General features: G+C 41.9%; 5 protein-coding genes across 8 annotated transcripts; 3 read left to right on the top strand and 2 right to left on the bottom strand.

Annotated features, from left to right (window-relative positions):
* Positions 1-579: 579 nt before the first annotated feature.
* LOC128268236 (uncharacterized) lies at positions 580-1,614 on the top strand. The gene is made up of 3 exons (XM_053005275.1): positions 580-653; positions 720-1,147; positions 1,484-1,614. The coding sequence occupies exons 1-3, from the start codon at positions 580-582 to the stop codon at positions 1,612-1,614; spliced, it is 633 nt and encodes a 210-aa protein (XP_052861235.1).
* A 249-nt stretch (positions 1,615-1,863) lies between these two features.
* LOC128277065 (probable nucleoporin Nup54) lies at positions 1,864-5,788 on the bottom strand. The gene is made up of 4 exons (XM_053015517.1): positions 5,649-5,788; positions 3,022-3,793; positions 2,561-2,951; positions 1,864-2,495 (listed from the first exon to the last, which is right to left on the bottom strand). The coding sequence occupies exons 1-4, from the start codon at positions 5,704-5,706 to the stop codon at positions 1,983-1,985; spliced, it is 1,734 nt and encodes a 577-aa protein (XP_052871477.1). The 5' UTR covers positions 5,707-5,788; the 3' UTR covers positions 1,864-1,982.
* LOC128277077 (uncharacterized) lies at positions 4,406-5,567 on the top strand. Of its 4 annotated transcripts, none has more exons than XM_053015528.1 (4): positions 4,406-4,535; positions 4,848-4,996; positions 5,070-5,217; positions 5,282-5,567. In XM_053015528.1, exons 1-4 carry the CDS (start codon positions 4,474-4,476, stop codon positions 5,460-5,462), a joined length of 540 nt encoding a protein of 179 aa, XP_052871488.1. In that variant the 5' UTR covers positions 4,406-4,473; the 3' UTR covers positions 5,463-5,567. The 4 variants fall into 4 exon arrangements, with proteins under 4 accessions (XP_052871488.1, XP_052871496.1, XP_052871502.1 ...); XM_053015536.1 differs by lacking the exon at positions 4,406-4,535 and adding an exon at positions 4,540-4,659 and having other exon boundaries at positions 4,748-4,996; XM_053015542.1 differs by lacking the exon at positions 4,406-4,535 and adding an exon at positions 4,563-4,659 and having other exon boundaries at positions 4,737-4,996.
* Positions 5,789-15,953: 10,165 nt separating the features above from the next.
* Positions 15,954-19,047, top strand: LOC128268796 (mitoferrin). Its single transcript, XM_053006017.1, has one exon. The coding sequence runs from the start codon at positions 16,195-16,197 to the stop codon at positions 17,467-17,469; it is 1,275 nt and encodes a 424-aa protein (XP_052861977.1). The 5' UTR covers positions 15,954-16,194; the 3' UTR covers positions 17,470-19,047.
* A 275-nt stretch (positions 19,048-19,322) lies between these two features.
* Positions 19,323-20,238, bottom strand: LOC128268797 (uncharacterized). The gene is made up of 2 exons (XM_053006018.1): positions 19,736-20,238; positions 19,323-19,656 (listed from the first exon to the last, which is right to left on the bottom strand). The coding sequence occupies exons 1-2, from the start codon at positions 20,216-20,218 to the stop codon at positions 19,420-19,422; spliced, it is 720 nt and encodes a 239-aa protein (XP_052861978.1). The 5' UTR covers positions 20,219-20,238; the 3' UTR covers positions 19,323-19,419.
* Positions 20,239-24,295: the final 4,057 nt, after the last annotated feature.

The raw sequence follows: 24,295 nt of genomic DNA on the forward strand, positions 1-24,295 counted from the left end.
TTATTCGGGGCGTTGCTATGACGTCGCCATTGTTAAACAAGATTTTCCTGCAAGTGTTCCATTTCATTTTAGTACTGTACTGTTAGATATTTTTATTATTTTAATTACTTTAGAGACTATTTTGATGCCTTGAGTAAGTAGAAAGAACGCCTGCGCACCATCCACTGCTGTCGCTGGAGGACAACGACCAAATGCCAGTCGATTTTTCCACGAGTAGTTGCATGTCAAGTGGTTTACCAGCTTCCCTGATACAGTGCCCGGTTCCCGGTGTCTGCCCGGCTCAATAGGGACAGCGGAGCACACTGAGGGGAAGCTTCAGCATCGGTTCCAAAGAGAATTTTTTGAGGGTAGGGCCCATGAGAACCATGGGAAATTCCCCTCACTGTCCACTTTGGTCACTGCATTTAACCATGACAACCCGTAACAGGAAGGTCAATACTTAACTGCTGGCCTGTTACTATGGTATAATGAGTTTTGTTTGGATGATCGTGAACTCTCTAAACGAATAACACACAGTTCACCAGCGGTTCAGTCGTATTTGAACAGCGAAGAAGTTGAAACCATTTTGAAGAGAGCGCTATGACCGAGCCCGTGCGTCGAGAGTTGCGCATACTTCATCCCCCCTTAGAACCAATCGTACGAGATGGTAAAATGTAAGCCACACGCCTTAGTGGAAAGCGAAGGTTTTAATGTTTCTTTATTTTTCCCTATTAAAATAGTCGAGAACAAATCGAATTGGAGAGCAAGGGTCGTCGAGAGTATCGAAAAAAATGGGGCTATATCACGCAACCGGAAACAACCGAGTTTTACGATTTGAAGCATAATAATCAGAAACTGCGGGATATGCAGTTGGCCCACAATCGGAATGTTAATCTCCGCGAGTACGACGGACACGGAGAATCGTTTTTCGTTTCGCGTCAGATGTTCAAGACGCTGCTCGATACGTGTCGCTGTGGCCGGAAACGTACCAACACCCACGCTCTAAAGTGTTTGCAAAAACCGAAAAACACCTACGAAAAGACCGACGACGAGGACGACGAAGTGGTGAATCATTCGGGCGCTGATAGCAAACGTTGCCGAAAAGGAATACCGTCTCCGGAAAAAACAGTCAGCAGCTACATACCGAAAGTGCCACCATTGAGCTCAGGTATTTAGTGAATTCTTAATTCGGAGATGGTTATATGAGAGAAAGTGAAAATTGGAATACCCTGCGATTCATGCTTTTTGATTCATTTTCGTAGACAGAGTATTTCCAATTCAAGAAAGTTCTACAAACAAGAAATATTTTAATGTTTTTGAATGATAACATACAGCATAAAAGCATTACATACATTTTCCAGGAACCATCTTTAATACCAGTAAACACGAGGGACCTATAAACCTTTTCTATTAGTGAAAACCGCATTGAAATGGAACATACACAAATTAACAACGTCTTAACAACGGGCATTTTTACATAGAAACTGAATTTTTATATTAACAGGAATGTATGGTTGGCCGCAGAATCGTTTTGTGGCTATGGAGAGGACTACATACTACGTTTCGCCGCGATACACGATGCCTGGACATCCCATTGTCGACAGCCAGCCGTATAATAATATCATTCTTGGATGAGCTTTTTCATATCTTCTCTCACAGTTCTTTTAAGATAAAAAAGCAACATTCAAAAATATATCCAATCGAATTTTTAATGAAAAGCGTGAAGATACGAGTCCAAATCTGTAATCCTCGTAAGTGCAACAGTTGGGTTTAGACATAAAAGTAAACTAAAATGTTTACCAAAACCGAATACAACTGATTTTATTGTAGTGCGGCTGATTAAATAAAGGCACGTCAGGAAGGTCAAGTCGAGTGTTTGGATGACATAAGAACATTTTTTTTATTATTCCTTCAATAATTTCCTTCGGCATTACTTTTATCCGAGCTTTTCGACATAACGACAATCGGCAGGAACAAAAAAAGGAATGTCTTAGAACTCCTTCCTAACCCTGCACCAGATGCGTCATGCCATCGGTGATAACTTTCAGTGTCTTCATGTCTCGATTAATAGTATCTATGAGGAACGCCACTGCCTTTTGCTGCATTGTCAAGAACGACTGCATTTCGTGGGAGGCTTCCTTGTCGAGCGTGTACTCATTGGTGAAGTTCCCGTGAGCCCATTGGTTACGTTGCATTCGCATTTGCGAAAGCAGTTCGCTCAGACGGCCGCGGAACTGGGTTGGTGTCGAGACGAGTGCGTGCATATTTTCGAGCTTTGAACGGATTGCTTCTTCTTCGGGTGATAACGATAGCCCCAATTTCCTAGTGCTTTCCTGTTTCACAATGATCCGTAGAATTCGATGGCTAAGTTCGGTGAAATTGCGCCGATGTTCGGCAATTTTGGCCGTTGTGTTTATGTGCCGCTGCTTCAAGTCCCCGATTTCCTTCTCAACTTTAGCCAAATAAGCTGCATGAATTTCTGTTTCCGTTTCTTGACACTTGATGCGCCATTTGAGCTGTGATGAAAAATGTTACATTATTTTAAGCTTCTAAACAACCCACAACACAAATCAAAACATACATCCTGAAAGCCAATCATCGGTACCGGGATAAACCGCTTCGAATCGGGGTTGTCGATCTTCGCTTGCTCCCACATGCGCGGATCGATGCCTTTGGGCGGATTGTCTAGATACTCTTTCAGCTGATCATCTTCGGGCAGTACCAGCGGTACAACAGATTCGATACCTAGTGATGTTAACTGTTGTTTCGGCATCGGCTGGTTAAGGTAAGCGGCGACCTCCGTTGCGAGAACACGTTTTGTTTCATTCGAAATGGTCGATTTCTCTTCAATGTACATGACCAACTGCACCTTGGCATCGCTAATTGGCTTCATGCTGTCCACCGTGATGATGACATTCGGTTTGTTGCCGAAAATCTGATTCATGCTCACAATGAACTGTTGCTGTTGTTCTCTGTATGGACAATGGAACCAAAAGGAAGCTTATCAGTCGTGTCGGTTATTTCCCTCACCATTTTACATACTTCATCTGAGCCGCCGTTTTGTTGATCGTCAGCCCCACGAGCCCAAACTTGTTCTCCTTCCCGGGTAGCTTACTGTAGCTCATCGTCTTGAACCGGCACAGAAAATTTGATGGCGTAATCTCCACCGGAGCGGCTTGTTGCGAGTAGAACGATTTGCCCGTCCCAAGCATTGCCTGTAGGTAGTTCCACTTGGCCAGGACCGTGTCTCGTTCATCACCAAAAATGGATACATTGAAAACGGACTCAATGAATGCTTGCTCGGGTGAGAGAGCTTGAAACTGTTGTAGTTGCTGTTGCTGCTGCTGCTGCTGCTGGCCGAATGATGGTTGACCAAAGGTTAAGCCTCCTGTTGGCTGTCCAAAGCTCGTTTGACCACCGCCGAAGGTAGTTCCCGATCCGAATCCACCGAAAGCGGCCGTACCGGTGGGCTGCGTAGTGCCAAGGCCACCGAAGAATGATGGTGCCGAAGAAGTAGCGATAGAAGTACTACCGAACGGTTGTACAGTAGTGAAACCTCCAAAGGCCGGAGCACTGGTACTGGTTGCAGTAGTGGCCCCAAAACCACCGAAAGCAGGAGTAGCCATCGGTCCCGCATTCGTTCCGAACCCGAAAGTAGACGTGCTTGCTGGTGCTCCGAACGCTGAAGTGGTGGTAGAACCGAAAGCGGAAACGCCTGTTGTCGCACCAAAAGTCGGAACGGCGCCAGTGTTGGCCGCACCGAACGCAGGTGTTGACGCTTGGGCACCAAATGAGAAACTTCCGAATGCATTTGCTGAGAAACAGAGAAACAAAACTATAGATGGTGGTGGACAACACGTGCACCACTATGCGCAATCTGTGGTGGTCATGCGTCCCTGGCATGTGCTTCCGACGCGCTTTGTGCAAATACTGTGAGGGAAGGCTTTTGAAGTTTTATTACAATTCACTAAAGTTTCAATTGAAAGAGAACATGTATCCAATTGATACGTTGTACGGGTTCGTGACCGTTGCGACAATATCGGCCAATCAATAGTTTTATGTGAATTGGAGCTAAGGCGAGTGTTAGTTTGCTGTGAAAGCTTTTTGCGAACAGATAATCGTCTTAATTTCCGAAGTCCATCCATTGTAGCGGTCGTAATAAGTAATTACTCGCTACTGGCTGCAGAAAACGATGCTAATCAGCAAGTCTGCAACAATACGCCCTTATTCAGGGTGAAGTGAAGTCATAAACCTAAAACTTATGGCTCCGAAGAAAACTTTCTGACCAATCTTTTACAGGACTGTATTGTATTAACGAATGCTTTTTAACTTCCATAAAAAAATTAAAAAGGCATAGGCACGGGAACTCTCAACACTCCCATTGTTGGCCAATCGACTGCATGGTGGACTATGGACGGACGACCGCAGTATGCCGCTAATTGGATTGTACCTATCTGTATGATGTGGAACATGCGTACGGTACTTTGAACATACATGCTCAAGGAAAACACTGGGTCACGGCTTCAATACGGGAAGTGTGCTCTGTTCTCGCAGTGGTAAGCAGATTTGTCCTTTTTAGTCGGTGATAGTGTTAGCTAGCGGAAACAATTCGTATTAGGTTTGCTGCTCCCTAATAAGTTTCACTTGCTCACAGCTCTTTGTCGGAATCTCAAAAGCAAGGTTAGATTTTCTGCACAAAGTGTATAGTTTCATCCCTAAGCATTAGTTCAATTCACAAGGTTAGAAACTCAAAACAGTTGCATTTCAGAAGCTTTACTATTTTGCTGTGCGAACAGTGAAGCTAGCCGCCTTTGGTGCGATATCGTTGAATGTAACATGTACATCAAATCCGGACATCGTTTCCTCAGTGACAAAGGACAGATCATATTCCCAGGTCCTCCAACCCGGTCGCCAGCAATATATTACCAAACTAGCACTACTGGTTCTGTCACGACTACGACCACCACCACTATGGCGACTGAATCGGTCGTTACTGACGAAAATGGCAACTACATTGGTAAGCAGAATGGAGTAGAGCCCCTGTAAGTTTACTTTCGTTCGTTCAACTTATTTTGTTATGTTCTTTGCAGTGTCCGATATGTGGCAGAGTAAATCCAGTTCCGGTTCGGATATGCTCTCGGATAAGATACAAATGTTCTATATCTACATCACTGTAACAATTACTTCCGTGTTTATCATTGTTGTGCTGGCTATCTTTGGATACATGTGCTACAAAAGGTACGATAGCGAACGATGTTTTCGTAACAAAAAAGACAATCTGTGATCGATGATCTTTCTGCAGGAAGGGCTTCCAGAGCATCGACAATCCGGACACGTCGATAGAGACCACTCGTCGTCGAAGTAGTGCGCATAGAACGACGCGCCGGTATTCGCGCCATGGTTCTAAGGAACGCGAGGCCACATCAGCGACAACAGCACCCGCGAGCGTTGAAGACAATCCTGGCCAAACGTTGTTACGCTGAGCGGTTATTGAACGGTTTTTTGTGGAGTGTCATATGCTTTGCTACCAATAATAATTAGAATAGCTTTTGTGGTACGATGAACTACGATGTACAAGCTACAGAATATTTTTTTCGGTCTAATAAAAGTATATCCGTAGCATAGCACTGCGGGTTTCGTTCCGTTCGGAAGGACTTCGTTCGACTTACGTTTTGCTGGTGTGCTCGTTGATCCGAGGGCAGAAGTGTTGCCAAAGTTAAACGACATGATTCCTTAACGAAGTGCAGCGAAGTAAACAATAAATTTAAGTTTATTTATTGGGAAAACATTCACACTTGAGCACCGCCTTTTTCGATTTGGTGCTGTTTACGTTCTTTGCTTGCAATTCCAGATTGACTGACAAGAACCCGGTGAAACTTCTAAGCAGTATTCCGACCATGCTGCGAACGATTCTGAGGAAAAATAGATTATTTCAAAAGGATAGCAACATAATTTTCGTGCGCTTTAATTGTGGTGTTTACACTCTACGCTTCGTCGACACCGTAATCCGTAGACTTGTGGCCGTATTTATGCGAATATTTTTCCTATAATCGTTATTTTGTGTTGCTCTGAAGCTCAACCGTTCTTCTAAGCACCTTGAGCTCGGAAGATGAACTGTCAAAATAATTAACGGTTTAGCCATGGAATTGATGATTTTCAAACAATGAAAACATTTATTTGTTTAAGGCACCAAACTAAAATGCTTGAAATGTTCTTACTGCAAATCCAAAGCTTGCGGCAAAATCGGCAAAACCCATTTTGACAGCGTAAATGTTTTGTTTTGAAAGTTGCTTGCTCTGTCGTTCCGATTTCGTTCAATTCGTTCAGTTCAGTTTCGTTCAGTCGTTCAATGGTTGCTGGTGCGCGAGCTCGCGAATGAATATTCTCTTCTGACAGCTTGGATAAAACACTATATTACGTGATAACATAACATTTCTTGGAGAGAAAGAACCGGGCACTGCTTGCAACGGTGTATTGTGGCCAATTGGTGGCAAACCTCGAGCATGCGAGCTCCGCGCTCTGCCGGAAGTGCAAAAGGTTTACGAAGCGGAATCGCTGATTTGTAGTTCTCGTCACGAAACCAACCGAGCAACCGAGATCGTCAGGTAACGTTGGAATTTGCAACTCCTTTTGCGCCGGAAGGAGTGTTCGTTGTTTTTTTATTGTAGGGAGTGCATAGAAATTCATCCCCGTCGGCCTCCATTGGTACTTTGTGGAAGTCGGACTCAGGAAAACGTCAATGAAACCATCGTAAAAAAACATGTCGTCCATCAAAGAGGATTGGAAGGGAAATAATATCCACGAGACGATTACTCGTGGTGCTCCAGTGGAAGACACAAGTCAAGTCAATGTTAACAATCGGTATGAAAGACCTCTTCCAATTTTGGCGTCCCCGTAACGTGTCATCGTCTCTCCCCGCGGGATGTGTTGGGTTTTTACGTTAAAATTTTCTTATCGTGCGTACCCGACGTACGTAAGTGAAGTCGTCGTTTAGCCACGGTAACTAATGTACAGTGTTATTTTTTCGCTTAGAGTGTTGAATTGAGCATAAGAAAGTGAACGGCCTGTTGAAAAATAGTGATCCCTTGTTCTTGCCTACGTAGAGAGTGTCGCAAGCACGTTCACGTTGCGACATTCGTCGCAGCCATCGCCAAACAGCGATCTACTAGCGCACAGTCGATTATGCAAAAGCTGTAATAAGAGAATGTTGCCGATTGCCGTTTCTAGCGGCGGCAGAGCAAATGTTTCACATGCTTCACTCTTGCGGTCGCTGCCTTACTTATGTTTGCATGCCAACGAAGCAACTGCCGTGCTATGAGCAGTGAATTGTAAGCGTTTATTTTTAATGATCCACTACCGTTCAGTGGATCGATTGTGCGTTCAGCACTCGTTTTCAGCCAGCACACATCAAGGAAAGCTGGCTGAATTTTCTGCTTCAAAACAACCTGTGTTCCTCCGCGGCCGGAGCAGCTGTCAAAAATTGCGCAACATCGTAGACCAACAACAAATTCTCGTGTGCAGTGTGCACTTTCGTTGCATCACATGTAAAACAAGACAAGACAAATTTAAATTGACCCCCGAGTGAATTGCCCATTCCGGTTACGATTCTTGTGGATTGGTAGATGGAACGCAGAATCTAATTAACCACAAGCCAATGGAACTCAACATTGACCTTTTACCGCATGTCGCCGGAGCGTTATTGAAATGTACGGAAAAACAGTCGAACGTACGCATACCATACTAAAACACATCCTACACTGAGTTAAACATTCCTCGTGATACGGCGAAACGGTGGCGATTCAAACTGTCGTATCAACGGTGATTACGCAAAGTCAGGCGAGTGACTAAGCAGTCGGCAATAACTACAGTTTCACTTCGTGCCGAAACCAATTGGATTCGTTTACTTGTGGAATCGTAGATACGGGCCACCGCGAAGAAACACCATAGAATCTCCTGCCATGTTAATTCGTTTTTTTACAAAAGTAAACAAAACGGACAACAAACGATGGCAATTGATATCAGCGATCATAGCAGCCTGTTTGGTTTTGACAACATTCATTTGTCCATTTTGCTGGTGACCCTAACCTTTACTTAATTCGTGATCAAATTTGTTAAATTTCACTTCAAAGTAGGCGTTTCACTAGGTAGTTCGTCCTGAGTTCTTAGTGTTTGAACCGTTCAACGTAGTGACTCGAAACAGTTCGCCGTAGTAATGGGTAATCGATAGAATTAAGTAAAAAACAAAGTGTGCCGTTGTATGCAACATTTATGAACTGCCGTTTTTGCTGAAGGTGTTCCATCCTACACAGTAATCAATATTGCTATCAAACATTTTCCTTTCAATGCCAATGAAAGTAGTTCCGGGGGAACGAATGCTTAGCAGAGTATAAGCTTGCATGCTTGCCCGTTGACCCTGAGCTCGTTTTTGTGACGCTGGCCTACCAAAGGCTACTGTAGAGCCTCAGATCAGACCTCCGAGAAATAAGAATCGATCAAGAGCATAACTGAAACGAGAGTGATAATTTCGACTGGTTTCATGACTATTGCATTCGATTTTTGAACCGCTGTAGCTTCGCAAGGAACAGCACACTGTTTTGAGTCCATTTATTCCCAAATTGAGGTAACCAAAAGGCTGAATTGAAACAAGTTCTTTAGAAGTGGAAAAGAAAAATATGGAAGAATAGGGAGGAAATTATTAGCAAACCGGTTCTCGATTATGGATCCAGAAAGAACATACATTGAATTAAATGAAGAGGAAGTCCGATGTCGAATTGTGCCATTGCTATTTACGTTGACCAACATGAAATTTAGTTGAATCTAGCTGATCTAGTTGGTTAGCAATAAAACATTCAATTTTTTCTTCTTTGTTAGAGTTTACACAATTTTTATTAGTTTCTCATGAAGAAGCATCTAATATTATTTCTATACAGAGGCATATTTTTATCAGACAATGACTAAAAGTATTCATAAATATGTCAGTTGTTATCTTTCGTACTTCACCAGCACCTTCAACTACTCGACTGTGTCTTCGGAAGAGCAATATGTATCTTTCCTTTGCAACTCGTAATGTGTTCGGTATCTTACCACGCAAACTTTTACAAACAGATTTATGATGTCATTATTTGAGTAGATGTTATCGCTTTTCGACATGAAAATAGGTCTGCTTTGGAGTACCAAGTGCATATTCAGGTTTGTTCATATCTTCAAATAATATGTACTTGTAAACTTCATGTCTTATATTAGACATAAGAATTTGTTCTTCTTTTTCAATTTGTGGATTGCAATCCTTACTTTTTAGCAATCCTAAACATCGAAACATTATTAACTGTCCTTTGTCGTTTAGTTTGTGCAAATACTTGGGGTTTCCATTGGTACAAACAGCATATGTGAGAGTTTTGATTTCGTTTCATACGAATAGAGTTATTCTTTTATTAAATAACTAGCAGGCCCGGCGAACTCTGTTTCGCCCCAGAGGCAATGGGCCCCCGGTGATAGGAGCAGTCGGTAACGCTCGTCCCTGTATCGCAGCTGGCCATGGGTTCGATTCCTGATTCCGGCGTTCCAGGGGGTTGGCGCGGGACTAACAACCCGGCCCGTAAAAACGAACGTTTAGAAAGAGTATCAGAGATTAACGTTGTCGCTGGTTGGTGCAGGCTAAAACCGTTCAACGGTCGTTGTCCAATAAGAAGAGAAGCACTTCATTTCGTCAGCTGATCTTGGAATTACTGGCAGTGTTTGGCGGAAATTTCAGGACAGTAAAGTCATTGCCCGTCCAAAACATCTCGCAACATGCGCCAAACATCTCGATTATATACGTCATTCAGTTCACGATTTGGCGCTGGCATTCCTAATTGTTAGCTGGTATCTCCTTATTCACCTGAAGATCATTGCTGGAATTGACACGAATCTTCACATTTTTCCCCAAACAAAACACGGTACGGTACAATTTCACTATTTTTAAGTAAATACTTACTGGGGAATGCTTCCCTACGATTAAAATTATTTCCCGAAAAAGCAAGTGTTTAAAATGAAGTATTCAATATTATCTCCACGCACGTTAATTTTTTTACGACGCGAAGGATGAAAGGAGATATGAGAAAGGAGATCCGCCTTTGTCGCTAAACAATTGCTCACAGTGGCGGATCGCGAGAATATAACTGGAGACTCTCTCACTGGCTGACAATTTGCCAAACTATTCGGCGTTTGCGAGAGAGAGTGTAAGCATACGCAAGAGAGAGACAATTGCTTGCTGTTTCGCTCTCTGTCTATCGTTTGTCGATGCCGCCTCAGCGGGAGAGATCGCGTCGACCTTATTTGGATGGGGAAAGGGGAGGGGGGGGGGGGGAGAAAAACACATTGTGCGTATTGTGGCTTCATTGTGACGCGATCGGATTATAAAAAGTATCCTATCTGGTGCCCTTGGATCTAAGCTACCTCCACACCAATTTTCAGCCAAATCGGTTCAGCCGTTCTTGAGTTATAAGTAAACAGAAAATAGCGCGGTACTCTTTTATATATATAGATGTGTTGTACTCTGACACCTTTTTTTTAGCTGTAAAGATGTTCTGAGCACTTTGTTATTGCAACCTATTTCGGAAGAAGCTGTATAGCAATGAAAAACTTGATAACAGTTTTACTCTCGTACTTGACTTTCATTTGTATTTTTCTTTTTAGTATTTTGGCTGGTGGTTGTAATTTGAACTGGATGTGAAGCTTAAAAAATTTGTCGTATTATTTGCACTACAATCACTGAATGGCCGATTTATTACTGGTGAATAAGGACGTTCCTAAGCATCATAATCACAACATCATTAAAGATTGCCAGGAACGAAATTACCTACACAAAGCATACAACACGCTGATAGGGTGGTGAGTTGAAACTTTTTATATATTTTGGTTTTATTTAAAGTCAACGTGGCGTGGCTTGTTCACGCACCTGTAACGTCATATTATTGTGCGTGTCGAATTATAAGTTTGACTAATCGTTCGACAGATAACGTTATCGTTTCGCAGCAGTCCCACTTCCACCATCTTTTCGATAGTCACGCTGCGTGCGATATCCACCGCAGTGGTAGTAATGTTATTGAAAAATTACTGTAAACCATTACTATCAATACAGCTCATACGTTCAAAATTGTTCAAAAGGTGATAGTCTACACATTAATTTAATTCATTGTCGAATTACTGTATTGGGTACATAAAACGAATCAAACAATTGGTATCTTTATTATATTTTCTATTGCTGTCTTTTTTTCGTTTATGTTACTGTTGATCTTTTTCATCGTGCTTTGATTTGTCCTAGCTTGACTTTGCCTCGTATCGAGTCAATACCTTTCTCAGTGGTTACCTTTCTGGTCTGTAGTATACGTGAACAAAATGGCTAACGATTTTGGGTCTAGAAGCCGGTACGACGTTTTATTGATTTTTGCGGGTTCCGTTAAGGTCATTGGTGTGGTGTGCGTGTTTTGGTTTTATTTTTAACACGACCTTAGATTAGTAGTACTTGTGGCCTTTTTCAATGCATCAGTAACACAGTAAGGGGTACTGGTTGGAGTTACAAGAAAGATACATTTTTGCATATGTCGAAATTAATACTTCACACTTTGCATGACTTGTTGAATGAATTGAAAGTTCCTGCGAAAATGTTAACAAATACAATGTTGCCAAATGATGTGTTTTAAATAGTTAAAAAGGTGCTAAAGATGCTAGCATAGGATTCTTACTTATAGAAAGTCGTAAGCTGCAAAGACACATTGGTTAATCCGTAGCCAGCGAAATGTAAAGTTTGTAGATTTTATTCCCGCTGCGCTTTGTGTATAAGTTGAGTTTAATTTGATGCTGGATAGGTATTTGTACGCCCAGGATGTTGCTACAAAACTCGACAAAAAAAAAATGTATCTATCTTTTTTCCGATGTAATTCACGTAGTGGAAAAGTACACAGAATAGGAATTGCCAGCTTTCACGAATCTTCTTTGCATGTGACCCACCGGTCGAGGATGACTTACGCAACTTTCAGTCACTGTAGTTGCGTTGGTCGTTGTTAATGTTGTGGCACCAAATGGAATCTACGACGTATTTTTAGGTTTTCTTTATTATTGGAAAAAAATGATTTACTTTCTTACTAATCATTTTCGGCATTTCCTGTGGACACATTACATTCTAGGCACAAATTCATTTAATTTCAGCTTTCTGATACTCACCACCAATGGCGACGCTATTGTTGAGAGCAGCGTTCGTGGCACTTTAACAGATTCTTTAAACAATGCTGCACTGACCAGTATATTCGCTATCCAGTCTATCAAAATTGCATTAACCTCTAGTGAGTATGGCTCGTTAACTTGCTGGTGCCTATACGATCGACGTTGTTACTTAACCGTCGTAGTTAATGAGATCGAGTTGAACACGTTTCAATACACCATACGGTCGCTTGCGGCGTTTAAAACGTTCATTCATTGTAAATTATTATGCCACTCATACATGACAGTTTTGCTCTATGATGCTGTACGTCACACAAAAAGAGTATCGAATCCGTGCAAAAGATCACTAGTGACGAATATTCCCCACATATAAAGCCATCCTCGCTCTAGCATGTACGCGATCTTGCGTCGTCGGTGTACGTGCCTAGACCATCGTAACCGCAGATACACTAGCGTAATGTACACGTTTTGTAAAACGCTTGTATGAGGAATAACGTTTTTCATTCATCACCATCACAGAACAGAATAACAGCACACCGAATGGTTGCTGAACCGATCTTTTGGATCGTTCAGGTGTTCCCGGAAAGGAAACCGAAATTTTGTGGAACAACAAAATTCAACACACAAATTGGAATTTAGTCTCCTGATGTTTATTCGTTTCATCATGGTTCAGGTTACCACATGGTCAGGCCATGGTCATTCTGTGATTTTTTGTAAATCTTGCAATTCGATTCAATTCGAATTGCAATTCATCAATTCGATATAATTTGATTTCCATTGCACAAAATATAATGTACAAAATAGTCGTCGATTCTTCGTGACATGTCGATTTGTTTGCAAAAAAATAGCTTTAACCAAAAGTGGTTCAAGCACTACGGTTACCGTGATGGTACCTGAAGATGAGAGTGCATTTTGTCTCTGCATCTTAAAATGTGTAAACGTATAGCTTGCACCATACCTGATGTATTTTATCTTCATTTTCCCCTCTTTCGTTTCTTCTTAATTCGGAAAAAGTAAATAACTCTTATCAATTGCTGCATTATTCAATTTTAAGGCTTTAAAGGAAAGTGGCTAACATCCTGCCCTAATCCCCGAATTCCCGAGTAACTGACAAACACCGTTTTGTCAATTTCGTGTCAGCGATGAATTGTGCGTGCAGTTTCTCACCATCCCGATCGATTCACGGGCAAATAGATATGCTTTTGCGTGACCACGCGAGGATTGAGATAGTAACAATCAACAAATTGAGCTTCCCTATACAGATTGTTTTAGAGGATTTTTATGGCTTTTTATGGCTTTTAAATGTTACAACGATGCATTGCTTACAAAGAAAGCCCGAAAACGGAACAACTTTTAAATAGATAATTGGTGAGGATGTGAGTTACAGAAAAAGCTGCTACAGGTTCATAAACCTGTTAAGAAAGTGTCATAACAACTGAATAGGTTACTAGTTTCTCGGTGTCAGTGGAACATACGTTTTATTCTACTAGTTTGGTATTCCGACACCCCTAACTCGCCAAGGTCGCTCGCGGCTACGGTGAGTCGTTCCGGTTTTATACACTATTGTGTTGCCCTCATTATCCATTGAAAATGGAGAAACGGTGAGGAAGCTTCATCTGGAATGGAGGCTTATCAGTTCAAAAAAAAAAAAGGGCAAAGCAGCCACAAGGATTGTTGCGTCTGTATGAGCGTCGCCGGCGTTTCGTTCTCCAATCATGGCTGTGTGTGGTGCCGTGTTCTCTGAGTAACATGTCTGAGTGAAGCAGATAACTAGCATACAGTTGGTAGCAATTCACAAGTTGATCACCGGCGGGCACTGCAATCGCCTCAGTTCCTCTTCCGAATCCATCGACAGTGCGTCTTAATATCGTTCGTTGCGACCAGCAGAGGGAGAATAATTACGCCGGTTAAACGTTCTCAACAAAAAACACATCATTGATGGATATGTTAATTGTTATCGAAGCTCGTCTTGTGCATTGAGAACAAACAATGGAATTGTGAACATTGTGATTGTGATTGTACTGATTGTAGTGTAAGCATCTTGTAGACCTTATTTACAGTTGTTTTTCAATTGCTTTTTTTGACTCGATAACTTATCGCGCAAAAGGCGCTACCAGCATAATATGCGGTTTACTTGCGAGCGATGAAAAAAACGGTGTTTCTTTTGTCGTTAAAGCCATCAGTTTGATAAAAGAAATCCATCTCAAACGTACGATGAAACATTATGTGTTGCGAGGCGATCGTTGCGAAAGTGTCCTCCGTGAGCGCAAGAGCAATATTCTACCGAATTAGGAAATTCAAATCAAAGCAACCGTATGCACTTTGCACTGCCGTTTCTGCTTCTTGGCACTATGAGCGGGGCAACGTAATTATCAACGTTGCAATTAAGTTATCACTTGACCTCGGTGGGTCAGATACGGTGGAGAAGAGAAGAGGATTTGGTCTTTGGTTTTGTGCAATCGAAGGGCAATAACTTTCGCGTACGAAATGGAAACCGCATTTGGCAATCAGCTGCTTCTTATCTTGCAGGGTGTACGTACGAAGTTGATGGCCGAGAAGAAGGCACGTTCGAAATGACCATCTTGTTGGATGTAGCAAAAGATAGCGACTAACACATCGTTCAATAAGTCCCGAGACTAACTATGAAAACAACATTTTATCGGCAAAATTCTTTATTATTCATCAACATACTCTTCTTAAAGTGTAATACAACCATTCCACACTTCTCTATTTTTTTAATTCCATGTTTGTAGCACGATTTGTTTTTTGTCTCAAAATGACCCTCAGCGATCACCTCCTCATTCGAGCCATATCTTTTTCCCTGGAGCATCTTTTTGATATCCGTAAAGAGCCAGTAGTCGCTGGGGGCCAGATCCGGCGAATACGGAGGATGAGGAAGCAGTTGGAAGCCTAATTCGTTGAATTTGGTCATCGTTTTGATTAAATTGTGCCATGGTGGCTTTTGTTCCAATGTGCACAAACGCGGCACCCATTTGAAAAAAACCTTTTTCATATCCAATTTTTGGTACAAAATAGTAAATGCACTACCAGTTGATTGTTCATCATCTTAGCTATCTCGTGCACTTTCATTTTGCGGTCACCCATCACGATTTTCAATACTTGCTTGATGTTTTCGGGAGTTACTGCCTCATTTGGCCGACCCGAACGTTCCGCATCATTTTTATCAGCACGACCGCATAGAAGTCAGCATACCTCCGAAAAATTGTTGGTTTCGACGAAGTAGAGTACGGATAACATTTTTCAAGCCATTGCTGAGCTTGAACAGTGTTTTTTCCCCATTTGAAAACAATGTTTTATCAACACACGAAACTTGTTTTGGTCCATTTTTTCAGGATTGCAAAAGTAGCGTCACTTTAACCACTATAGCTTTCTTGGTTATGCTTCGAATTACATCAAATTTTGACACACCTCATCTGAAGGTTGGTACTTCCGAACCCTGGTATATGAATGGCATTATTAGCGCCATTTCTATGGTAGTCTCGGGACTTATTGAACGATGTGTTACAGGAAGGAAATTGAATAAGCTCAGTTGAAAGCGGAGACCAACGACCGAAATATCGCTATAGTGCACCTTTGGTCTAGTGAAACTTCAGAACGCTTTATTCCACGAAATGGGTCACGAATTCTAGTTTTTGTACATTTAATGAAAATTTGTATTGTTTATCTAACCTTCTACTTTCGGATCGAGCTATTCATTTGTATGTCTTTGCTTATGTGTACGTTTTTTTATATGGTTTTTTTTAGGTAGCGTGCAGTACTGCTTGACGAAGGAGAAATGTTCTAGAACTCCGAAAGAGGGTTCTTGAGTTCTTGCTGCCGTATGGTCAACACGCCTTTCGGAGTACCGAGTGCGTTTGGAACTTAGCATCCGGAGAGAGGGTGGAGGAGTGAACAGCGTTTTTCGTGTGCGGCCAATCACGTATCCTTTGTCCTCGTTTGCGACCCCTCATCACTCACACACACACATCACACGATTTTCGTGGCACGGCGTATGTCATGAATTCGGACGAATATGAGCAGCTACCGACGACGAGCGTGACGGCCATCATGACTGCCGGTGCGATTGCCGGTATAATGGAGCATTGTGTCATGTATCCGCTCGACTCCGTCAAGACGCGCATGCAATCGCTCACACACATGAGGGCACATGACACGATCATGTCAACACTGCGTGACATGGTGCGGACCGAGGGTCCGCTACGACCGTTCCGCGGTGTGATGGCGGTCGTGGCCGGTGCGGGCCCGGCGCACGCACTTTACTTCGGAGCGTACGAATGCTCGAAGGAGCTGATCGCCACCGTGTCCGATCGCGATCACGTCAACTATATGCTTTCGGCGGCTGCAGCTACTCTCGTACACGATGCTGTCTCAAATCCGGCCGACGTGGTAAAGCAGCGGCTACAGATGTACAATTCACCGTACAGGTCAATCTTGCACTGTGCCAGTCAGGTGTACCGGACGGAGGGCTTCCGTGCATTCTATCGCTCCTACTCGACGCAGCTCGTTATGAACATACCCTACTCGGCGATCCAGTTCCCGACGTATGAATTCTTCCAGAAACTGCTCAACAAAGACAATAACTACAACCCCCCGGTGCATATGGTCGCCGGCGGAGTGGCTGGAGCGGCCGCTTCCGCCCTTACCACACCGCTCGACGTGTGCAAGACGTTACTGAACACACAGGAGGATGGTGCCGGGAAGACGCGCGGGTTGTTGGAAGCTGGGAAGAAAATCTACGCCACGGCCGGACCGATGGGTTTCTTCAAAGGGATGCAGGCACGGGTGCTCTATCAGATGCCAGCCACCGCCATTTGTTGGTCGACTTACGAATTTTTCAAGTATATGCTTTCACGGACCAAGAAGCAACCGTCCGGTTGTGGCGTCGTGACACCAGCAGGAACCACCCGAGCGTTAGCAACGGAACCGCTACTTTCAGAGGATGCGTCAAGCAAGGCGGCCACGATCACCGAACTGCGGTACATGATGATTCCGGCGGCTACGTCTGTGAGTGCAGAAGCGTCGCCTGGAGGCTGCAGTGGCATTGGGAGTGCCAGTTTGCTGATTCGCTCCGAGCGGGAAGGTAGCGGTAATTTGTCGGCGGTCGACACTAAACCAGCAGCAGGAAGTGGTGTTAGCAGTGGTGGATTGATTCCGCGAGGTGGTCCAGAACTGCCGGCCCTATCGGGAGCCGGCATTTACGGTGCGATGAGCTACAACACGATGCACTCGAACGATACGAATCACCTTACCGATGTACGGCGAACGAACTAAGTTGCGAAGTGGTGTGGACGTGGTAGTTGAGGGAGATTGTGCAGGTCCAGGATCGGGTCCGCTCGGAGCGTTCCACCGCGGATGTCATCGACATTACTAAGTTTATAATATTGTTGGTTTAGCGTGTTAGACAACAATGCAAACATTGAGCGACAGCGAGGCGCAGTTCATCAGAGAGAAATAGCTTTGGGGACGCGATGCGCCATATGTAAAGACTTTGGTGGAATTTCAAGCAAAGGTATCTGTTCGTGGACAGTCAGTCAGTCGCAGCATCTATGCACCATTTGCTGAGTACAGAGTTTTGTTAAGTTTATACTTTCTCCCCGTCACCAGCCTCGCCGTCTATGGCTGCACTGCACAGCGGAGAAAACAGTTGCAAAGAAACACGAGAGAGTACTAGTGAGAGGTGGTGGAAGTCGGTTCGAAAAACAACATACATGCTGATTCAGAATATAGAAAGACTCCCAACAGGTAGCTGCTGTGTGGAACGCTGTGTAGATGTGTTGCCCGCTGCCATTTGTGGCGTGTGTTTCGCGCCATGTGGTGCTTAGTGCCGATGCCAAATTATTTGCGGCCATTGATAGTGTTTAGAGCGGTTCTGGGGAATTTTCCCGTTCTCAGTGATTCTCTCTAGTAAAACGGACCGATGTCTAGAAGACATGGTCTGTGGTCGTGCATGGCACGTGAATTGTATGGAGCAACACTAAGCAAACGCATCGATGGCCCCATCTGATAGGGCAGTAGAAATAGGATTTCCAAATTTGCGGCAAGCATTGGCAATGAGTGCGAGTGTCCTGCGTTACTGTTGCACGTCATCGGACGCCTGTACAGAATATTTTAAACAGCAATTTTGAAAATTTTATTTCAAGGCACAAACATGATTCCTATGAAATTGGGATGATGTCGAAAGGTTTCGGTTTCAAGTTAGCGTTTTTGTCTGCATTTCGAAAAGCAGCGTGGCAAATAAATCTTGTCAAAAATATACTTCATACTTATTTGTTATTGATTTCCTGTTGCTCGTATTTGCGGTCCGTCGTCAGGGCAACATGATCAGGGCTCGTAAACCATATTTTGTCAAGAACGTCCTTTGATGAATGCTTTGTTTTCGTCTGGCTAAGTCAATTATTCGACTAAGTAGAAAGCAGGCCGACCTCTGGGTTATATGAATCAATGCTTTGTGCTCGGCGAACACCACCGGTTATGGTTATGTTGTTCGTTGACACATTTGGCTGGCGTCAATTAACCACACATAAGCCCACAGTTCAGCACACAAGCACGATCATGGCATGCCTTGAAAATGTATGTAAAAGTCCATCAAGCATGAATTGAATGTTGAAATTGAGAAATTTATTTATCTTCCATGCGCACGCTTTTTATTTTCGGAAAGTTTGTTCAAGTAAAAAAAACAGGAAGTAGGAAGTTTGCCCAGCATCACTCGAAATAAAAAAAAATCTACTGGCAATAGCAGAACACACACAACCGTGCTCTCACAGCAAATACAGTGCTAGAAACCGACATGGACGAAAAAAATAAAACCTATTTCGACACCTGTATATGCGATGAAACAGTTGAATAACATAAAAATGAGCCTACAATGAGTTTTATTTTGGGAAATTTGTTAAATCTTCACATGTCTATTACTGCCATAATCATATGAAGATAAAGGTCCTCTGTCAAATGTAATGGAACCGTAGAAAAAGTGAAAGGTTGAACATCGGATAGCATATAGTTATCATTTTGTTTCAGTACAACTGTTGACCATTCATTGATGCTTCGAATTACATCTCCCAGGAAATCAGGTCAGTTTTGCCTTCTCGCTCCAACATGAATGACTGAAGCTGGAAATCGGTTACTTATAACATCTTCGAAAAATAACAAAACAAATTTCAAACCATGTTTAGCACATCTTCCTATCAGCACGGACAGAGGGCAGTAAATTTCTTTTTAAGTCTAGGGATAGTTAAGATTGCAGTTACGTACGTTCACATCCTTCCACCAGTTTTCGGGATAATGGTACTTTTGCAGTTCGATTCCACCCATAGGCACGGTGTACAATGAATTGCCGAGCGGCCGACTCGGTAATGAGCCCTGCAGCAGGTTAACGGGGAAACAGTCTAGTGATGGTGTCCAATCACATTGTGGCGGCAGGATTCGTCGTTTCCATCCAATGCGCTTGTACATTCCTTGCTGAAGCAAAAGAATAATCGGTACATCAACTATCGCTGTTTTCGTATGGGCGTGCTATTGAAACTTTGTACCGTCCTACCGTGTCATCGAGTTGAAAAACAATCAGTTCGACAAAAGGAGGAACACTGTAATGGCGGGAAGTAGGCTCATTTGCAAAAATCCTATAAATGCCTTCGGAGTGCAGGTAGTGTATTCGGAGCTCGTTTGAGTGGAAGTTGCGCATGAAACGGGCTTCCTCGTGCCGCAGCAGCTCGTCGTTTAAAATGCAGAACTCGGCTTTCTCTCGCCACGGCAGCATCCTTGCCATGCGTATCTGACCCCAGAGTGAACCGTAGCAGAGAAAGTGCGTGAGGCCGTGCTGCACCAGTAATCGGTGTACCCTTTCGAATAGTCGTTCCAGTTCGTGGCGGTACATTTCGGTCTTGTTGCAGGTGTGTTGGAAGGGATGACCGACTGATTTCTGGTCAAGCTTTAGCTGCCACCAATGGATGATTGTGTAGCTGATGATCACAACACACAACACTACGACCAACCGGTAGAGTGAGAAACGAAGCATGACCATGCAACACCGGGCTCCGTACGCCTTGTTTTAGGCTAGATTCGCCGTGATGGCTTCCGACATCTCCAGAACACTGCGTTTAGAAGCAAATTTGCTCAAGAGAGTCCTAAACATTGACAGCTACCAGCTGACTGAATATAACCGTCGATGCGAAGAAAACATAAAAACAGACATGCGCAGTTACTTCACTTATTTGTTGCAATTTAACTCATTTTCTATCAAATCGAGGTCGAATGTTTTGCTTTGCTGTTTGCTTTGGTAGAATTATTATTCGATTTAACATTACAAACCTTTGGTCATACGTACCAAAAAAAATCATTCGCCTATTGAACTGCATTGGCTTGACCTGCATGCCTTGAACTGCATGCCTTAATATCTTCACGCTCTAGTTAGTTCCTCTGAGGCTCTACGCTTATTGTAGTCAATGGAAAGATTGAAGTTATGTGTACAAAAAATACTCAAAGCTTACATTTGTCGAATTTGTCTAGCAGAACATTCGATAAAGTATTTCGTGTATTGCTTCTCTTGATTTCTTCTTTTCGAAACACAAACAATGGCGCGACGGAAAGTTTATCATCATTGTTTTCGTTTTGTTTCTATTTCTGTTGTAGACGCTTGTTGCTATCTAATTCTACAAGAGTAAATGTAAATTTCGTTCTTTCGCTCGCTGAGCTTTGGATTACCAAAGGTAGCAATGTATGCAATTACCTAATTGCGTTTGCATCCTGTGTGTTTGGATTAAGTTTCTTTCAGTGGTTTTGGTTCGCATCGCTGCTTCAATATATAAAGAAGGTTTGATTTATTTAAATTTGTTTATTTTTTCTTTTTCTCATTTAAAGTTATGACGAAACGATACATATGTCACTTGTGTTCCTGTTTTTTTACTTGGGTTTTAACTTTCTTTTGTCCACTGCTCCGTGTCTCCGTATGTCTGTAGAAGTGTTTTGTTTTGTATATTATATTTACTCTCATTGGTTTGTTTGTTTGTTTTCTACAACTCTCATTTCAATTTTTAAAACGTCCTAACGCAATACAAAACAATAGTACGAAAAAAACGATTTACTTAGACTAAATCAAGTATTCAACAATAAATATGTTTAGTTTGTTTAGTTTTTGCATGTTTCCGTTTTATCTCCGTTTTCGAACACGTGCAGCTAGTGTTTAGTGTTTAATTATTATGTACGAACAATCTTGCCTTTTTGAGTCTTGTGTTCCATGGCAATATCAGAACAGTTTCTTATTCGTCAGTGCTTTTTCTGTTTCGCCTTGTCTGTTGTTATGTCGCTGTAAGAAAACATATCGTTCGTAACCATTTGACTACCCGATTTGATAGTTCAAGTGCTGTAATGCGTGCAAGTTACAGTCGTTTCTTTGCCAGCTCCATTCCAGTTGGAAAATATTCGCCTATATTCTGCCAGCATTGTCCGACGGCAGTTCTCACGTTCGGTCTTATTTTGTGACATTTACTTGGTTCGGTTTGCGTTATTTGTTGCTCGCGAACATTACTATCCGTGAACATCGAAAGAAATTTGGTTGCTCTTCCTTGGCTTCTGTTTCTGTGTTTTGCGAGTTTTATTTGAATATTGAACTAATGGCATTCGATGGCCATGGCCATTGGTGGATAAAAGTGTATAACCATCTAACGGTAGGCAGACCGATGGAAAAATACCAGCTAAAGGCCTAATCTGCTCTGGTTTGCTTTGCGTTACGAGTATGTTACGTACGAAGCTTTAGTAAGAGTTTGGTAATAAAAACTGGAATATGTATGCATCATTTGTTCTGTATCATGCTGAATATTATGGTTACATTTTGTTTCGAAAAAACGGGCTACTTTCACCAACTATCGCTGTATAGCTTGAGCTTTAACGTTGTTGCTTTCTTTTCTGTTGTCGCTTTACATTGTGTTCTGTCATTTTAACGCTTAATTTGCCTCGTACTTGATGTACAATATATCGGAAATTGAGCGTGCATTGTAGTATCGGTGCTAGCTTTGGCTACCACTTATGCTTGCAATCAGCTTAGTGCAATATCATTGTTCCTTTAGTTTCGCTACAGCAAGTGGAACATTGTGTTATTGTTTCGGGCTTTCTTCAATTTTACCTCGTTTATTTGGCTTGCTTGCTCCCATCCCACGTTTTGCTGTTAGTATGCTTGTCACTGTTTCTGTACTTTATCCGTGATACAAGTCGGGAGGGTTTCACTCGAAAACTAAAATATTTACAAATACTGTTCGAATTTAGCTGCGGTTGTTTTCTATTTCTGCGGCGTGTGTAGGTTCTATGGGTGTTTTATATTAGGTTTTACTGCTTTCACGTGTTTTTTTTGTAATCGGTTACAGCGCACTGTAACGGATCCAATTCAGATTTCTTCTGCCATTGTGTATTCTTTTAGTTATTAAATTCCTATATAAAAAACTTTATAGTTATTTAGAATTTTTCTTGTGTTTTTCTGTTTGACTTTTTATGTTTATATATTTTTTATATGTTTTATGTATATGCTTGTTTTCTCGTTTGCTTTTTCATCGCATCCGTCCCTTCCTTCCATGTTTTATGGACATATTTTTTACCTCATCATTTCCTACAAGTTTTGCTGAAGTATTGCATATAATTCCGTTTTTAATTATGATACTTGCATTTCGAAGTAGTTCACTAGTTGAAATATGGTGAGTATTTAACACATACTTACACATTTGTTTCTTTTCATCTTTTGTCACTACTTAAGTTTTTCTGTTTTCAATATCATCTGTACTACACTTTTTCGCGACACGATACGATTCGGTTGTCAAACTTTGTGTTGATTTTTCTTATTTACGGCGGTTTTTACGAATGCTCTGGTAATTTCATCACATTTGCTGTTCATGTGCGGTTATTTGTTTTACGTTCATAATTTTCTTTTTGATTTTAGCTATTTTATCTATGTCATTCATTCATTGTCGGTGAGAAATTAAGACGAACATTGATAGTGGATGTGACAATGTCAAATGTGATGAGTTCACACAAAGTTTTGCACTGAAAAATCTGGCAATTAGAAGCATCACAACTTGTTCTTCAAACCATCCAGAGAGTTTGAAGGGAAAATAACATTGATTACTTGTAAACATTTTGTAAATAAACGGTTTTTCTAATCTGGTCCTTGAAATTTTGTTTGTTAGTGAGCAAACAATGAACGATTGAGTTGTTTGGTTGATTCTGCTTGCATTTCTATGGCTTCATGAAGCAGTTGCGCTTTTTCGGTATCTTACAGTTTAGAGTTTATTATTTGCAGGAAAGAGATCGAACGTTTGCTACTGCTACTAGTTATCCGAATTTCATAAGTGCGTTCACGTTTGCTGAAAATTTATTTTTGTGTGTTTTTAAACGATTCTTTTTGAGTTTTTTTTTTCTTTTTTTGTGAGTTTTGATGATTTATCCTACGCTCTTTGCTTGCTCGTTTGCAATTGGTGAAGGTTAGCGCAAAATAGGTGAGTATAGTATGACCAAAATGAATTTCGTTAACCATGGAGAGAAACCTTAATGGTTTCTTTGAACTTTTAGTTAGTTTTTCAGCATTGAAATAAAACAACGTTAACAAAGCCATTCGGGAATTGAATAAATTTATTTTTTTACTAAAACTTAAATCGCTTTTATGGGAAAACATGTATAATACCTTAAAACTCAATGCATGCATTATCCTTCACCTTCACTAATATGAGTTATGGATTTCTGTAGACGCGCTGTTTTCTTGCATTTGCTATTTTCGAAGTCTGTCATTGTTGTAACATGCTTGTTTGCTAGAGTTTTTTCATGCTTCATCCATTCATGCATTTGTTGCGTTTCTCATAAAGTAGTTTTTGTGTTGCGGATATCACCACCTAGTGCATTCGATATTAATTTTATCGTATCGAAATCGAAAGTACAAACTTGTCCTTATCTCACCACTTCTTTCGCTTCTAGTGCCTAGCATTGTTTCTGCAGTTAAAATTGGTTTTGCATGTAGATTGTGAATGTACGTGTTGTTGTGAAAGTGTGTACGTTTGCTAGTATTTTGTTTACTCAAGGTAACTTATTTAACATTCATCTAACCGCGTGCCTCCTACGTAAC

The sequence above is a fragment of the Anopheles cruzii genome, chromosome 2, assembly GCF_943734635.1.
Source record: "Anopheles cruzii chromosome 2, idAnoCruzAS_RS32_06, whole genome shotgun sequence".
NCBI lineage: Eukaryota > Metazoa > Arthropoda > Insecta > Diptera > Culicidae > Anopheles > Anopheles cruzii.

Bases quoted from the DNA above. Each gene is read 5' to 3' on its own strand.
- LOC128268236 (XM_053005275.1), top strand. From the start codon at position 580: ATGACCGAGCCCGTGCGTCGAGAGTTGCGCATACTTCATCCCCCCTTA. The intron at 654-719 runs GTAAGCCACACG...CTATTAAAATAG, and splicing joins ATCGTACGAGATGGTAAAAT to TCGAGAACAAATCGAATTGG. The intron at 1,148-1,483 runs GTATTTAGTGAA...TTATATTAACAG, and splicing joins AGTGCCACCATTGAGCTCAG to GAATGTATGGTTGGCCGCAG.
- LOC128268796 (XM_053006017.1), top strand. From the start codon at position 16,195: ATGAATTCGGACGAATATGAGCAGCTACCGACGACGAGCGTGACGGCC.
- LOC128277065 (XM_053015517.1), bottom strand. From the start codon at position 5,706: ATGTCGTTTAACTTTGGCAACACTTCTGCCCTCGGATCAACGAGCACA. The intron at 3,794-5,648 runs GTAAGTCGAACG...TCTGTTTCTCAG, and splicing joins AACGAGCACACCAGCAAAAC to CAAATGCATTCGGAAGTTTC. The intron at 2,496-2,560 runs GTATGTTTTGAT...TTTTCATCACAG, and splicing joins CGATGATTGGCTTTCAGGAT to CTCAAATGGCGCATCAAGTG.
- LOC128277077 (XM_053015528.1), top strand. From the start codon at position 4,474: ATGCTCAAGGAAAACACTGGGTCACGGCTTCAATACGGGAAGTGTGCT. The intron at 4,997-5,069 runs GTAAGCAGAATG...TGTTCTTTGCAG, and splicing joins CGAAAATGGCAACTACATTG to TGTCCGATATGTGGCAGAGT. The intron at 5,218-5,281 runs GTACGATAGCGA...ATCTTTCTGCAG, and splicing joins GGATACATGTGCTACAAAAG to GAAGGGCTTCCAGAGCATCG.
- LOC128268797 (XM_053006018.1), bottom strand. From the start codon at position 20,218: ATGGTCATGCTTCGTTTCTCACTCTACCGGTTGGTCGTAGTGTTGTGT. The intron at 19,657-19,735 runs GTAGGACGGTAC...CTTTTGCTTCAG, and splicing joins TTTTTCAACTCGATGACACG to CAAGGAATGTACAAGCGCAT.